The following is a 17,911-nucleotide window of genomic DNA, read 5'->3' as shown; positions in this document are numbered from 1 at the left end:
AAAATCCTTGGGGAACAATTTTTGTCCATCTCCTCAACTTTTTTTTTTTTTTCTTCTTTCTTTTTTTTTCTTTTTCTTTTTGTCTAAAATGATTCAGCTTCGCTGTTATGCCACTTGGTCATTGTGCAATTCTTTTATATTTCAGGAAACCCTCTAAAGTCTCAGCACCTCAGACTTACCCCGAGAAGCCCGTCTCAGCCCTCACCCTTGCACCGGCATCTAGCAAATCCAAGAAAGCAAAAGTCAAGGTCCAAGAGGATTCAGACAGTGACCAGGAGGGTCCGATCGCCACACAAATGCTTTCCTTTGTTATGGATGACCCAGATTTTGATAGTGAAGATTCAAATCATGTTCCCAAATCTCAGGTGAGATGGAGCCAGAATGGCTAAACCACTGCTTCCAAGGGTCCATCTCTGCAGAATTCTGGCAGGGAACAGACTTTCTTAAGCAAACTAACTGTAATAATTTAAACACCCTTTTGTTTTAAAGCACCTGAAATGTATTATGTGGGGGGAAAAGGGGGGCATTGGTAATTTGGTCTGGAAATGATTGGTTGTCAGAGTTTCAGTAGGTTTAGTACTTACTGAGTGACTGGCACAGAACTATGTATACCAAATGTTTGGACTTTACAGGCTGCATACTTGTCCTGGGTTGTACATTTGAAGTCAGAGGATCACCATTACGTTCAGGAGGTAGTTACAAATGAGGAATGTTGAGGCTTCTAGCATAATTTTCAGTATGGTAGGCAGCCTTCATATTTCTGTTGGTTTAGCTTTCAGCTTTAAACAAGATCTGTCACAACATACATTCTAATTTTATCAGCATTGGAATAGCAATACAAACAATAGTTTTAATTGACAATCCCATTATAATCTTACTTGAAAAATCTCCTTTTATATTGTGAGTGCTGCCTGTCTGCTTGTTGTCTCTTTCCACAATTTTCTGGATTCCCTGCATGCTTTGCAGCTTCTTCTCTGCTTATTCCTTTGGTTTATGTTTGATTGCCGAGGACTACATATCCCATGGTACCATGTTAAAAAAAAAAAAAAAAAAATGTTTCATCAGACCAGGCCACCTTCTTCCATTGCTCTGTGGTCCAGTTGTGATGCTCATGTGACCATTGTAGAGGCTTGTGGATGTGGACACAGGTCAGTATGGGTACCCTGACTGGTCTGCAGCTACGCAGCCCCATAACCAACAAACTGAGATGCCCATTTTTGCTGCTTTTAACACATCAGCTTCAGGGACGACATGTTTACTTGCTGCCTAATATATCTCACTGATTTTCAGATGCCATTGTGAAAAGATTTTCAGTGTTGTTAACTTAAAGAAGCTGTAAAGGCAGAAGTTTTGTTTTATCTTAATGCATTCTATGCATTAATATAATAAACCTTTTGTGTGTAACAGCCTCCCCAGTACCCCCTAATTACTTACCTGAGGTCCCTCTCTGTCCAGCAATGTCTACGAGTGTCTTAGCAATCTGGGACTCTCCTCCTGATTGCCTGAGACACAGCAGCGGCGCCATTGGCTCCTGCGGCTGTCAAAGTCAGTTAGCCAATTAGGGGAGAGGGGGGTCGGGGCTCGGTGTCTGAATGGACACACGGAGCTGTGACTTGGCTCGGGTGCCCCCATAGCAATCCTCGCCTGCAGCGGGGACGACACATGCTTCATTTGCATTTAAGTGTCACATAATGCGCTAGTATGCAATGCATACTAAGCACATTATGCCTTTACTTTGCAGGGAAGAAGAAAGGGAAGTAAAACCCACCAGGGTTTACTTCCTCTTTAAGGCACTTAAAGCGTCATCTATGGAGAATTTTAAGCACCATAGTTTGCCGCCATTTCACGGGCAGATGCAATTTGAAAGCGTGACATGTTTGGTATCTATTTACTCAGCATAACATCATCTTTCACATTATACAAAAAAAACTGGGGTAAATATTGTGTTTTTTTTTTTTTTGTTTGTTTTTTAATTTATTAAAGTGTATTTTTTCCAAAAAAAAATTGTTTGAAAAACCACTGCGCAAATACAGTGTGACATACAAAATTGCAACACCCATCATTTTATTCTATAGGGCCTCTGGTAGAATGAATATATATATATACACACACACACACACACACACACACACACACACACACACACACACACACACACACACACACACACACACACACACACAGTAACTCACATTTTTGTAAATATTTTATTCTATCTTTTCATGTGACAACACTGAAGAAATGACACTTTGCTACAATGTAAAGTAGTGAGTGTACAGCTTGTATAACAATGTAAATTTGTTGTCCCCTCAAAATACCTCAACACACAGCCATTAATGTCTAAACCACTGGCGACAAAAGTGAGTACACCCCTAAGTGAAAATGTCCAAACTGGGCCCAAAGTGTCAATATTTTGTGTGGCCATCATTATTTTCTAGCACTGCCTTAACCCTCTTAGGCATGGAGTTCACCAGAGCTTCACAGGTTGCCACTGGAGTCCTCTTCCACTCCTCCATGATGACATCACAGAGCTGGTGGATGTTAGAGACCTTGCCCTCCTCCACCTTCCGTTTGAGGATGCCCCACAGATGCTTAATAGGGTTTAGGTCTGGAGACATGCTTGGCCAGTCCATCACCTTTACCCTCAGCTTCTTTAGCAAAGCAGTGGTCGTCTTGTAGATGTGTTTGGGGTCATTATCATGTTAGAATACTGTCCTGAGGCCCAGTCTCTGAAGGGATGGGATCATGCTCTGCTTCAGTATATCACACTACATGTTGGCATCATAGTTCCCTCAATGAACTGTAGCTCCCCAGTGCAGGCAGCACCCAGACCATGACACTCCCACCACCATGCTTCACTGTAGGCAAGACACACTTGTCTTTGTACTCCTCACCTGGTTGCCGCCACACACGCTTGTCACCATCTGAACCAAATACGTTTATCTCCCATACTTTGGGAATATGCCAGTATCGGTCCTCATGATGTTCTAACACTTTGCTTTTAAAATCATTTGTTCTCAACATCAACTTCATTGTGTGTATACATATATACATGTTTTCTATTATTTTGTGTATGTTGTTACTATACAATGATTTTGACTGATGTGTCGAATTTGCTCCGAGTTCAATTGATGTAGCAGATTTTTTCTGGCACTGGATTTGTACCAAACTCTCTACATCAGATTTGAGTGTAAGTAACACCAGCTGAGTACTAATTTTAATTAGGTTAGTTCTCCTGTAACCTAATGATGACACATTAGAGCAGTATATAGATGATTGTGGTAACTAGTTCCACTAGGTAATGACTAATCGCTAACATTTGCGCGAAACGCGTCTACCTCTTTGTCCCCTGCTCCATCTATCAACCACTTGTCATATGAAGCTGCAAAAAAAGGATTTTTGAAAGTGCAGCCATCCAGAATCTTTTTCATTATGTTACACAGCATGCGAGCTGGGCTAGCACCTGACTAGTGTGTGTGTGGGGATTAACCAGAGACTCGCTCACCCGGTGCGGCTTTTCTTGTTTCATCTTAAACCATGTGCTTAGTCTGCTTGTCTTAAGCAAACTGTTTGCGGGCTTTCTTGTGCATCATCTTTAGAAGAGGCTTCCTTCTGGGATGACAACCATGCAGACCAATTTGATGCAGTGTGCAGCGTATGGTCTGAGCACTGACAGGCTGACCCCCCCCCCCACCCCTTCAACCTCTGCAACAATGCTGGCAGCACTCATATGTCTATTTCCCAAAGACAACCTCTGGATATGACACTGAGCACGTGCACTCAACTTCTTTGGTCGACCATGGCGAGGCCTGTTCTGAGTGGAACCTGTCCTGTTAAAAAGCTGTATGGTCTTGGCCACCGTGCTGCAGCTGAGTTTAAGGCTCTTGGCAATCTTATAGCCTAGGCCATCTTTATGTAGAGCAACAATTCTTTTTTTCAGATTCTCAGAGAGTTCTTTGCCATGAGGTGCCATGTTGAACTCCCAGTGACCAGTATGAGAGAGTGAGAGCGATAACACCAAATTTAACACGCCTGCTCTCCATTCACACCTGAGACCTTGTAACACTAACGAATCATATGACACCGGAGAGGTAAAATGGCTAATTGTGACATTTTCACTTAAAGGTGTACTCGCTTTTGTTGCTGTGCTGAGTTTTTTTGAGGGGACAGTAAATTTACACTGTTATACAAGCTGTACACTCACTACTTTACATTGTAGCAAAGTGTCATTTCTTCAGTGTTGTCACATGAAAAGATAGAATAAAATAACAAAAATGTGAGGGGTGTACTCACTTTTGTGAGATTATATGTGTGTGTGTGTGTGTGTGTGTGTGTGTGTGTGTGTGTGTGTGTATATATGTATATATATATGTATATATATATATATATATATATATATATATATATATATATAATATATATATTTTTTTTTTCTTCACCATAGATGAGGAAAGCATCCCACTGACCATATATAAAGAAAAATCCAAGGGATTGCTGCACATAAAATTTTATTGAACTGATTGTTCAAGCATATACAAAACGTCACATGATGTATCATTCCAGATCACATGTGTTCTGATGAAGGGCGTGCACTTGTGAGCCCGAAAGGAAATCGTGGAATGCTACATCATGCAACCTTTTGTATATGCTTGAACACTAGGTTCAATAAAATTTTATGTGCTGGACATCCTGCTTGCCAATGCCTCTCCAAAACGAAAATGTCTTCATCTTTCTCTCCATTTTCCCTCCCTCACTCCTTCTCTCATTCCACAAATCAGAAACGGAACCTGCAAAATGCATAGCAATGTATTGCACATAAACATGCACGTAAACACACATCAGTGGAAGGCAATATACATCTATTTTTTGAGCATTTTAATGCACGTTTATGTGTGAACAGGTGCTTATATAGTGCCCAACAATTTGTGCAATGCTTTACAATATAAAGGGAAAGGGAACAGTTCCATCACAAATAAAGAGGGGCAAGTGATACAAAAGTTAATAACTACCTTGTCAATACATTTGCATGCAGCACGTATGATTGGCTTTCAATCTGGTCTGTCGCTATATCTACAGTGGCTTGCGAAAGTATTCGGCCCCCTTGAACTTTTCAACCTTTTGCCACATTTCAGGCTTCAAACATAAAGATATAAAATTTTAATTTTTTGGAAAGAATCACCAACAAGTGGGACACAATTGTGAGGTGGAACGAAATCTATTGGATTTTTTAAACTTTTTTAGCAATTAAAAAAACTGAAAAGTGGTGCGTGCAAAATTATTCGGCCCCTTTACTTTCAGTGCAGCAAACTCACTCCAGAAGTTTAGTGAGGATCTCTGAATGATCCAATGTTGTCCTAAATGACTGATGGTGATAAATAGAATCCACCTGTGTGTAATCAAGTCTCTGTATAAATGCACCTGCTCTGTGATAGTCTCAGGGTTCTGTTGAAAGCGCAGAGAGCATCATGAAGACCAAGGAACACACCAGGCAGGTCCGTAATACTGTTGTGGAGAAGTTTAAAGCCGGATTTGGATAAAAAGAGATTTCTCAAGCTTTAAACATCCCAAGGAGCACTGTGCAAGCGATCATTTTGAAATGGAAGGAGTATCAGACCACTGCAGCTACCAAGACCTGGCTGTCCCTCTAAACTTTCAGCTCAGACAAGGAGAAGACTGATCAGAGATGCAGCCAAGAGGCCCATGATCACTCTGGATGAACTGCAGAGAACTACAGCTGAGGTGGGAGAGTCTGTCCATAGGACAACAATCAGTCGTACACTGCACAAATCTGGCCTTTATGGAATAGTGGCAAGAAGAAAGCCATTTCTCAAAGATATCCATAAAAAGTCTCGTCTATAGTTTGCCACAAGCCACCTGGGAGACACACCAAACATGTTGAAGAAGGTGCTCTGGTCCGATGAAACCAAAATCGAACTTTTTGGCCACAATGCAAAACAATATGTTTGGCGTAAAAGCAACACAGCTCATCACACTCAACACACCATCCCCACTGTCAAACATGGTGGTGGCAGCATCATGGTTTGGGCCTGCTTTTCTTCAGCAGGGATAGGGAAGATGGTTAAAATTGAGGGGAAGATGGATGCAGCCAAATACAGGACCATTCTGGATGAAAACCTGTTGGAGTCTGCAAAAGACCTGAAACTGGGACGGAGATTTATCTTCCAACAAGACAATGATCCCAAACATACAGTAAAATCTACAAAGGAATGGTTCACAAACAAACATATCCAGGTGTTAGAATGGCCAAGTCAAAGAGTCAAAGTCCAGACCTGAATCCAATCGAGAATCTGTGGAAAGAGCTGAAAACTGCTGTTCAAACGCTCTCCATCCAACCTCACTGAGCTCGAGCTGTTTTGCAAGGAAGAATGGGCAAGAATTTCAGTCTCTCAATGTGCAAAACTGATAGAGACATACGCCAAGCGACTTGCAGCTGTAATCTCAGCAAAAAGGTGGCTCTACAAAGTATTAACGCAAGGGGGCCGAATAATTTTGCACGTCCCACTTTTCATTTTTTTATTAGTTAAAAAAGTTTCAAAAGTCCAAAAGATTTCGTTCCACTTCACAATTGTGTCCCACTTGTTGGTGATTCTTCACAAAAAATAAAAATTTTATATCTTTATGTTTGAAGCCTGAAATGTGGCAAAAGGTTGAAAAGTTCAAGGGGGCCGAATACTTTCGCAAGCCACTGTAAATTGGTTCTAGTATATGTATGTATGAATGTGAGTTGGGGACCTTAGATTGTAAGCTCCTTGAGGGCAGGGACTGATGTGAATGTATAATATGTAAAGCGCTGCATAAATTGACGGCGCTCTATAAGTACCTGTAATAAAATTAATACAGTGAATTGCAAGAGGCTAATATTATGACAAATTGAGATACTTGCACTAGTTTTACAAAAAAAAAAAAAAATCAATATATTTGTGAGTAAATAAATGAAAATATATGTAAATTTGTATCTCATATATCTCTGTTCAGCTTTGATATTGAAAAGAAAGAGGTTTGATTATTGGCTTTGTGTTTTTCTTCAGGATTCATTCCCAGTGCTGAATAACATGTCAGACAGCTCCAATGAAGAGACCATGTCCTCTCGTCCTTCTGAGCCAGTAAAGCCTCCAACAGTCGCTTTTAAAATGAGAGAAGATGATCTGTTTGGTTTAGGGTTTGAGGACAAAGAGCCTAAGGACAGCGAGGAAGGTGAGATGGAAGCTGCTTGCTTCGTGCATTATGCATGCCCTTCATTTATTCTAACTGACCGCATCAAGTGCCACAAACATTTCATTAGACCTGCCATTTGGCTTAAAGAGGTAACCTTTTCACAAAAAATAATGCATGTTTTTTTGCAAGCAAAAAAAGTGCATTTATTATTATTTGTTGCAGGAGCATGTAAAGCATTGCACCAGCTAACAGTAGATCTCATGCAAATCTGTCAGTGTATCAGCTTGCTCGCACCTCGTATGTGCAGGCTGATACATTGTGATAGGAGGACTCAATGACTTACCACAGTGCTCATAGATGATCCCCACTAGTTGTCAGATCAGGGTGGTGCAGGGGCCGGTTCATTCGTAACATGGTACATGTTACACCCTGAATATGGGTGTAACATGTCACAAAAGGTGAACTTTTAAGCCTGGTACACACCACACTGGGTTGAACGAAAAAAAACCTGACAGCTCAAATCAGAGCTGCTGTACTAACAATCCGATGTTAGTACAGCTACCTCACCTATTGTGTTCTGACAGGGGGACAGCCCCCTGCCAGAACACTCCAGTCAGCGCTCTTAGCCCTTGGCTGAGAGCGCTGGCCGGGAGCCGTTTGGCAGACTTTTTTTGGTCATGAGACTTTGACAGAAGCCGACCTGGTTGCCATACTCGCAGGCCAAATGTCGGCCAGTTTCTATTGAATCTGCTGACGTTCAGCCCGTGTGTACCAGGCTTTAGGCCAGGGGTAGGCAACCTTTTGAGCACAGTGCCAAAAAAAAATTTTAAAGAAAATTGAGAGTGCTGGTTATAAAAAAAAAACAAAAAACAAAAAATAAAAGTCAACTTCACACTCTCAATGACCAAAAGGAAAAAATTACTTGAAAAATAGTATCCAAAGATTAATGATAACTTACCCTTGATTCAAAAGATGTGTGCTGCAAGGCATGTAAGATAAGGTTGAAATAAATATGCCAGCCAAGGACTTCTGCAGATCACCCCAATTTCTGCACCTTCACACTTCGGATCACCCCAATTCCTGCACCTTCACACTTCGGATCACCCCAATTCCTGCACCTTCACAGATCAGTCCCAATTTCTTGAACTGGGGGTGCATTATAGCCTTTTCCACCTGGATACGCTGTTCCGTTCCTTCTTGTTTAGTAACATTGTGTTCCCCAAGCCGGTAAACCAACATTTAAAGCACGGACCGGGAACATCCAGGGCTGCTGCACAGTGGCAGACACTGTGACTGCCTATACCCCTGCTGGGGTGTTTTGATCCGGTGAGTGCAAGCATAATAAGAGCACGGTTTAGAAGCACTGTCACAAAGTGGTTTTAAAAAACAAAACAACGTTACCTCCCTTTGAACTATATTTTAAAAAGACTTTTCGTCTTAAAGAAAACGCATATATTGTCTTTTCCAGCGAGCACTGGGTTTATGAAGCACAAGTCACTTTGTTCAAATATTTTTAAGCACAAGTCACTTTATTATCAGCACATTCTTTGCACTTGGAAGTTATAATGCAACGGTATATGATATATATATGTATATAGGATTGTGTTTTCTATTGAATGTCACTAAAAAAACAACTTTCCACTTATAATTTAATTTAGCACAAAGCACTTTAGTCATAAATATTTTTTCATGTTCAGCTTAGGTGCATAGATATGTGATATAAAACTGCGATTTCCATTCGTATATTTAACCAATTCTATTCAGAAGAACACCTAAGAGTAGCAATCTACACCATTTTATAACTATCTGGCAAAACAACTACCAGAGGGTGTAGTACAATTGAAAGCAAATACTAATTGGACTCTTAAGGTTATATCACATATCGGGCCTCATACTTTTATTAAGTTTTCTCATTTGTTCACATACCATGTTTTGAATAAGTGTGATTGCTTATAAGTTATTTTTAGCACCATGTTTGTTTGTTTGTATGTTTTAGGTTCACACACACACACACACAATAACCTAAACCAGCAGCGCCACACCTACATTCGCTTTTTGCTTCCAATTTCTTGAACGTTCACACCTCAGATCAGCCCCAATTCCTGCACCTGCACACCTTGGATCACCCCTATTCCTGCACCTTCCCAACTCAGATCACCCCAATTTCTGCACCTTCACTAACTACTACTATTAGAAAATACAGACTAAGCTTTTATAATAGGGTTTCCAAAATCCCCCCCCCCCCCCCCTTGCATCAGAGGTCCTCTCCTCCGCACATCAGGGTCCCTAGAGTTTTCCCCTTCACATCAGAATCCCCAGAGCCCTCCCTTATAACAGGGTCCCCCTTCACATCAGGGTCCCGAAAGTCGTCGCCCCCCCCCCCCCCCCTTACACCAGGGTCTTCAGTGTCGTCGCCCCCCCCCCCCCCCCCCCCCCCCTTGCATCAGGGTCCCAAGAGTTCTCCCCCATAACACCATGTTTTCCAGAGCCTCCCTATTACATCAGGGTCCCCAGAGCCCCCCATTAAATCAGGGTCCCCAGAGGCTCCCCAGACTTGCATCAATCACCAGAGTCCCCCCTTACATTGGGGTCTCCAAAGCCCCTCATTAAATCAGGGTCCCCAGAGTCTCTCCACGTTACATCAGGGTCCCCAGAGTTGCCTGCATTACACCAGGTTCCCCAGTGTCCCCCTAAAAACTCCATCATACTTAGACCATGTACCGCATGCAACCATAACTTCCTCATAATTTCACTCACCAAACTATAATTCTACCAAGCATATCCTACCTTCTATCCAACCCAGCAAAATCTCAAATGCCCCATACTCCACCACCCATAATAACCACATAATCCTGACCATGTCCAAACCACCCATACATGCATTCGTGACAATCCGCACTATCACACACCAACCACAACACCCACACCAACATCCATCAGACACATTTGCACGTACATACACACTGCAACCACATATACACCAACACATAAAACATGCGCTTGCACGCACAACATTCCTTTACATTCCTGTACATGCATACACATACCCACGCACATACATACACACCACAACACATACACATTTGCCCACACCCCAGCCACCAAACTTGCAAAGTCAAAACACCCCATTTATGAAACAATACAGTGCCACTCAACCCTGTCCACCTGCATTCATAGCCTCTTAGCCACATACCCAAAACCATCAGACATCAAGCGCAAACAAACCAAACCCCATGGACCCAGACTGAAGAGGTAGGGAAAAAAACATAAGCAAAAAGCCAAGTCAGCTAGTACCAAATACAAAAAATGACAGCAGACAAAATGCTTACATACCCCTGCTTTAGGCCTTACATTTGAAATCATCCTTCCTTCGTTTAAGAGTTTACAATACTCAGTGAGCCACCACAGCTGTGACTCATCCTTTATTAGAAAGCTCAAACCGTTTCAATAAGCCAAAGGGTGCTGCAAAGCAAGCAGCGTTTGCATTGCTATCTAGCGATCACATAGAGCTTTGGAAAAAAATAGGTTTTACAAATGAACATTTTAATAAATGACAGATTTTGTTTGTGTGTGTGTATGTACAGTAAATATATAGTGGAGCTGATCCATGTCTGAATCTTCTCTCCTAGATAAAGAGAGTAAGACAAGCAAAGAGAAAAAGAAAAAGAAGAAGAAGAGCAAAGAGGTGATATAACCTGATAATGAAATAGAGCATTCATTCTGAGTAAATCATGATGTCTCTGGAGCAGCTTGCTGCCTTCACTTACTGGGATTCTTGTCACTGTTATGGAAGACTGAAGACAGTTAACAAGCTGCCATCACTGAGACCTGTCATCAACTTCTACTGACCTGCCACTCCGATTTAGACCAAGCAGATTTCATTCTATAAATTACATCCAAATGTAGCCCTCCATTTTCAGACGTAAATATAGTGGCAGGATGAGAGTATCCCTGTGTGCTTGTTTAGCATAAAATTATACAAAGCCATATAAATCATAGTCTGGTGGAACGATTTCTGTGGTTTATTTAGTTAGGATGTACAGAATTAGATTTGGACATATAACATTTTGAGGAGAGTGAATATTTTGGCTAAGCTGTTGGGTAGAATGGGCCCACAGTGACGGGCCCACTTTTGGCCAAGCCTCGGACTGCTACCATATATATATATATATAGAAATTTGTACTACATATATGAACAGTTTGACTCACCAAAAGATTATCAGTTCTGTGCAGTCAGACTTGTGCCCGACCACTCCTGTCTAGCAGGGGTGAGGCAATTAGGACTGTACAGCAGTGGTCTCCAAACTGCGGCCGGTGGGGGGCTGGGGCTGGATGTGGCCCTTTGCTTGCATTTATCAGGACCTTGGGACATTATTCCTCCCACTGATACAGGGCATTATTCCTTCTACACCAACAATGGGGCATAATTCCTGTCACTGATACTAACAGGGCGCTATTACTAAAAGTGACACCAACAATGGGGCACTATTCATCCCACTGACACCAATGATGGGGACACTTCTTCCCACTGACACCAACTTCAGAGCCCTTTTTTTCTCTCACTGACACTAATGATGGGGCACTATCACTTCCCCTAATACCAACAATGGGGCACTATTCCTCCTAATGACACCGATTATGGGTAATATTGCTCGCACGAATACCAGTGATGGGGTATTCTTTAACCCCATTGAGACCAGGGCATTTTCTATTCCCACTGGCCACAGTCTGGCCCCCTCCAAGTCTGAAGGACAGTAAACTGGCCCTTTGTTCTGAAAGTTTGGAGACTCCTGTGCTACATCTTCATGCAACACTGTCCTCTGGAGAAGAGCACAGAGTGGTAATCTCATCACTGTGCTGCTGCTTTGAATGGATTACCCAATCAAAGGCTGGAGTGGGTCCTAGACCAGGTTATATTGTCCAACTGCAGTGTAGTCTGCAGAGGTCTTGTGCAGTGCAGTACTTTGCTGTGGTGTCTGGTAGGGGTTTTCTGAACTACAACTACTTGGAGCAGAATTTAAACAGATTCCGTTTTGTGTTTCAACTGTATAATTGGCTAATTGCAATTCATTTATCTATAGATTCGTTTTTTGTTTTTTTTATAATGGTGTTTGAAATTTCTCTTTACATTTATTACCGTGGGGAGCAAGTCTTTTGCTAATAATAAAGATCCCTTTTTTTTTTTTTTTTTTTTTATATTACCAGGCTCCAGAAGAGGAAAAATCTAGCAAGAAAAAAAGTAAACACAAGAAAAGCAAAGACAAAGAAGAGGGGAAAGAGGAGAAAAAGAAAAAATCTAAGAAGACAAAGGAAAAAGATGACTTTGATGAACTGGAGGCCTTTCTTGGTGGAGCAGCTCCAAGTCTGCCACGCTCAGGTGGGGAATATGAGGAGCTCTAGGTGGTCCATCAAGATGTGTGCTCATGCTCCTTCATGGATCCTGATCCTCTGCCTCCCTCACCACATACTTATTCTAGAGCAAGCACAACCTTGTTCTTTTGTATGATGGCACCCCCCAGTGGGGAGTACGAGAGTTAATGGGTGAAGAAGAACCATTTTATCAACCAGACTGCTTCATCTTCTCCTCATCTTCCTCTTCCATGGATCATATCACCTCACCCAGAGCTCGGCTAATGAGAAGAACGTGTACGCTCGAGTGGCAGTCACACTCAGGAGGAACCAATTTTTATTGCCCACTCAAAAAGACCTTATTCTCTTTCTTCTCATGGACAAAACCAATGAGAACGTTGCCTGGATCTGTAATGGTTGGCATCAGTGGGAGCAGAGATTATTAATGGGAGTCAATGGTTGGTTGTCCGTGATCATATACTTTTAAAAACCAAAAACACAACATTGGCTGTTCTGCACTATACTACATGCTGCTTGAAAACTCTTTGCACTTCCATGTAACACTGCGGTCTCACTAGTGAACTTGCCTGGTTCTGAATAGTTCTAAGCTTTGGTGGTCCTTGGAAGGGCCAAAGTCACTTTTACCAGCATGTGTCCGACCACAGCATATCCACAATTGACATTAGTTTTTATTGCAACAAGTTTACTTCTGTAGGTCACTCCTTTCTTTTTAAGGCCACAGTTCTCCTACGTTCCCTAATTTAGGTGTTATTCTTTTTTTATTTTTTTGTTTTGTTCTTTTCACCAGGGAAGTGCATTTAAATCCGGAGACTGAACCATTCTGCAGGCGGTACTCGTTAACTCTTCTTGACATCAAGGGCAGACATTTTTATCTGCCACCAATATTTCCAGGCTCTTCCCAGTTGGATGAAGATTTCAAGGGGGGGAGGCAGAGAGTTATTGGTTGGTTTTTTTTTTTTTTTTTTTTTTTTTTTTTTAATTCACAATGGTGTGGGATAGCCGTTGAATTATAGGGTTTTGTGTTGTGTTTGTTTTTTTTCTTTTTTTCCTTCTCTCGATTTTTGTTTTTGTGGTGCGGTCCTGTGGTTGTTTGTCCCTTGTTACATTTGACTGTTTTCGCCTCATGTGCGTTTGAAGTGATACTTTTACTGGTGACCAAATTTAAATTTTTAGAACCACAACATTTCCTGAATTTTTAAGTTCATTCCGGTTGTTTGAAATTGTTAGCTCATTCCAGTTTCCTTAGCGTTCTGGTATTGTCTTTCTTCCATCTAAAACTACCACCATTGCTTGTTCTTAACCCAAATCATAGTAGATGATAGCCCCTTATTGGCCCATAAGCAGGGCATCCCCTGGCCTTAAAGTGATATTAAAGGCTTGGTTTAAAAACAAACATGTCATGCTTATCTGCTCTGTGCAGTGGTTTTACACAGAGCAGCACTGATCCTCTTCTCAGGTCTGACGCTGGCTCTCCTGTGCCCAAAGCAACCAGCTTGTTATGGTGGCACCCAAGACGGCTCGCTCCTGAGTAACTTCTCCATGTGGTCTTTAACCCCCCCACCCCCAGCTCTCTTCTCTTTGGCTCGCTGGCCGTGATTGATAGTAGTGGCAGCCAATGAGCAGGAAGAGAGCAAGGAGAGCCGCCGCTCTCGTGCACATCGCTGGATCAGGGTGGGGCTCAGGTAAGTATTAGGGGGGCTGGGAGGGCGCTGCTGAACACAGGTTATTTTTTTTTTTTTTTTTTTTTACCTTCCTGCATACAATGCAGGAAGGTAAAGAAACTAGAGACTTTATAACCACTTAAATTAGATCAGTCTATTTAAAGGCATAATCCACTCAACCGTAATCCACGTTTCAGCTTGAGTCTATGGAGAATAGCCAACATTCCAAAACTGCTGAAGTCTGGTATTCCTTAGTTAATATAATTTTCCATATTTGTCTTTGCTGTCACATCCTCTGTTAAAGAGCTGTAAAAATTAAGAGTTATAAAAGTATTTTCAGCCAGTTATAGTAGCCACTGCCTATCTGTAAAAGCTGCAGCCAGTCCGTGGTTTTACATGCAGCCCTTACTATTCAGGAGATATGCGAAGAATGACCAAACTGCTCACTTGTGGATATCAGAATTATTGGATGGAATGTAGCTCATTTTTTTAATCGATTTCGCGCTCATTAGGGCACCATCACAGAGGTGTGAGGCACACATTACTACTTCTCTTTGTTTTGACTTCAGCTACTAGAAGTCTTTTCAGCTTCTCGAGCGATGACTTGTGTGCAGGCAGCACCTTCATTTTGTTTTACTGTAGGTAATGCAGGCCATTATCAAGTCCCTGCTCAAACTCTTCCAGGGACATATAACAAATAGTCTGAAATGTTGCACACCAACTGAAAGTTAAAATCAGTCTTGCAGTGGAAGTGGCCACTTTGTGAAGGCTTGGGCAAATGCAGCAGGCTTTCAGGTGATTCTGCTTGCATTGGGAATGCTCTTAGTGGTTGATTTACTAAAACTGGAGAGTGCAAAATCTGGTGCAGCTCTGCTTAAAAGCCAATCAGCTTCCAGTTTTAATAAAAGTGAAATTAGAAGCTGATTGGCTGCCATGCACAGCTGCACCAGATTTTTCACCCTACAGTTTTAATAAATCAACCCCTGTGGTTTAACTAGAGTTCCTTCATAGGAGCTTTATCCCTGAGTTTTAGCTCCTATGCTGCTTTTGCATTACTGTTGACATATATAGGGAGAAAAGGAGCTCCCATGTGATCAAAGGCCTGTATATGGTGGCTTTAAAGCTGATGGGCAGGAAGAAAGGGCACTTAAATGGGCAAACACAAGACAGACTTTGGGTTGGGCATTACTTAGTTGTGCAAAAAGCAAGCAGAAGGTGGGGTAGTGACATGAAGTCGACAGAACGGCGGGCTTTGAAAATGTTGACACCCTCTTTATGTTCTACAATGGGTGAGGAGGGGACAGGTATATCTGTAATACAAATCCTTTAAACAATTCCTTAATATGTTTTTCCTATTGTAGCTGGCTAGAGTTTTCCTATATCTTCCGCCTTCTCTCAGAGACTTCTTTACACTTCTTTATGTTCATTTTGGACAGTTGTTCCCCTATCATATTGCTGTGTTTATAGGCTTTTTATCAATTGAAGTTGATGCTGTCTTATTGACCCAGCTTGAGGAACAAAACCTCTTAGCAAAACTGCACAGTGGGCAACCTATGTCAGAGGGTCTGATAGGAAAATATACGTGTTGTCCCTAGCAACTGGATCCTTCCTGTGATTGGTCACTTTTGGCAGCACAGACTGTTCTCCTTCAGACATGTTTCAGGCCCTGGTGATGGTGGCAGGTGACTGTATAAGTGTGTATTCCCTTTCACAATGTTCTTGATACAGAATTCTGAACATAGCATTAATCTCAGTGGAAAAGGAGAGTTCTATTTTCATAAAAAGTTGAGTTTATTTGGTCCCAGGGTTTGATCCATGGTTGCGATTTGGCATGGTGCAATCGTGGATCGAGTTAAGGTAGCCATTTTGTTCATCTTTTGATAGCTTCAGCATCCACAGCCTAGAGCTGTCCTGGGTGTCAAAGCAACTGTATGTCATTGAGCAATGAGCAAAATAAATCAACTACATTGTGTGTAATGTCTGGTGTCTTTCTTTCTTACTATTCAAATCTGATTCCATAGTTTTCAAGTAAAAAAAACTGTACAGATCATAGAAGTGACAAGGCAAGCGCCTAAAGCGGAGTTCTGGCCGAAATATGACTTTTAAGAAGAAAATACATTGCACGAGGCATGAGTATTCTAGGGGTAACAAAGGTATGCTAAAAACTATGCCCAGTTTTCTATTTGTGCCGCATGGTTTCCTTACTTTGTGAAGTTCCTGGACAGCATGGCCATCTCCAGTGTGGACATCTGAAGCCGCAGTGTCATTTTCCTGTATTCTGTGCATGCTGGCTACCCAGCATGCACCTGCTGATCTCATGCATGTTCGGTGCAATCTTGGTCAGCTTGACATGGCACAGCTTCAATAACATTTAACATTGGCTTCTAAGGAAAATCTTGGTCAACTTGATATGGCACTAGAGCAGTGCCATGTCAAGCTGACCAAGATTCTCCATAGACGCCAATGTTAAATGTTACCGGAGCAGAGCCACGTCAAGCTGACCAAGATTGCACCGTACTGCACATGCGTGAGATCGGCAGGTGCATGCTGTGGGTAGCCAGCATGCGCAGAATCCAGGAAAAAGGACACTGGCTTCAGATGGCCGCGCTGTGCAGGAACTTCACAAAGTAAGAAAACGATCCCAGAGCTTCTTCGTAACACCTATTTACAAATATTTTCAGAAGTTGCCCCCCATATTTCTTTAAGGAAAGAATTATACAGAATTATACAGTAAAGTGAGCTTGTGAAGATAGACTTATAGGTGTTGCTCATCATGATCCTGACTGCCCTACCCAAGAATCCATTGCCCTGGAACATGCACGCACCTAGTGATGTTTGCACTCCAGCCCTACATCCTTATTCCAGGTCAGTGAATCTCCAGGTAGTGAACCCAAGACCAGTAGCCCAAATATGAGGCAGCAAACAAAAATGTTGCTCTTTTCAAAATTGGGCTTCAGGTAAAATATTTCAACTGAGGCTAAAGCTGCTGTATGGCAATTCTTAGTAGCTCAGTCTAGCTAGATATTAAAGTGGAAGTAAAAGCAAAACCTTACTCTAAACCAGGGGTCCTCAAACTTTTTAAACAGGGGGCCAGTCCACTGTCCCTCAGATTGTTGGGGGGCCGAATCAATGCAGCCTCACCAGCGCCCAGCTAGGCAGCCTGACCTGTGCCCAGCTAGGCACCCTGACCTGCGCCCAGCAAGGCAGCCTGACCTGCGCCCAGCAAGGCAGCCTGACCTGCTCCCAGCAAGGCAGCCTGACCTGCTCCCAGCAAGGCAGCCTGACCTGCTCCCAGCAAGGCAGCCTGACCTGCGCCCAGCAAGGCAGCCTGACCTGCGCCCAGCAAGGCAGCCTGACCTGCGCCCAGCAAGGCAGCCTGACCTGCGCCCAGCAAGGCAGCCTGACCTGCGCCCAGCAAGGCAGCCTGACCTGCGCCCAGCAAGGCAGCCTGACCTGCGCCCAGCAAGGCAGCCTGACCTGCGCCCAGCAAGGCAGCCTGACCTGCGCCCAGCAAGGCAGCCTGACCTGCGCCCAGCAAGGCAGCCTGACCTGCGCCCAGCAAGGCAGCCTGTCCTGCGCCCAGCAAGGCAGCCTGTCCTGCGCCCAGTAATGCAGCCAGCCTCTCCATTGTCCAGTAATGCAGACTGACCTGCGCCCAGTAATGCAGCCAGCCTCTCCATTGCCCAGTTATGCAGCCTGACCTG

The 17,911-nt window shown here is 42.8% G+C and overlaps 1 protein-coding gene across 1 annotated transcript in view; it reads left to right on the top strand.

Annotated features, from left to right (window-relative positions):
* The window catches only part of RABL6 (RAB, member RAS oncogene family like 6), a 99,154-nt gene extending 82,970 nt beyond the window's left edge, over window positions 1-16,184 (top strand). Inside the window, exons 13-16 of the mRNA XM_073599958.1 lie at window positions 146-365; window positions 7,050-7,215; window positions 10,806-10,861; window positions 12,382-16,184. Coding sequence (XP_073456059.1) covers window positions 146-365; window positions 7,050-7,215; window positions 10,806-10,861; window positions 12,382-12,576 — 637 coding nt within the window. The 3' untranslated portion in view covers window positions 12,577-16,184. The remainder of the gene's footprint in view (window positions 1-145; window positions 366-7,049; window positions 7,216-10,805; window positions 10,862-12,381) is intronic.
* Window positions 16,185-17,911: the final 1,727 nt, after the last annotated feature.

The sequence above is a fragment of the Aquarana catesbeiana genome, linkage group LG09 (assembly GCF_042186555.1).
Source record: "Aquarana catesbeiana isolate 2022-GZ linkage group LG09, ASM4218655v1, whole genome shotgun sequence".
NCBI classification, from domain to species: Eukaryota; Metazoa; Chordata; class Amphibia; order Anura; family Ranidae; genus Aquarana; species Aquarana catesbeiana.
The sequence above is the reverse complement of the archived record's forward strand: the minus strand, read 5'-3'. Positions and strand labels throughout refer to the sequence as shown.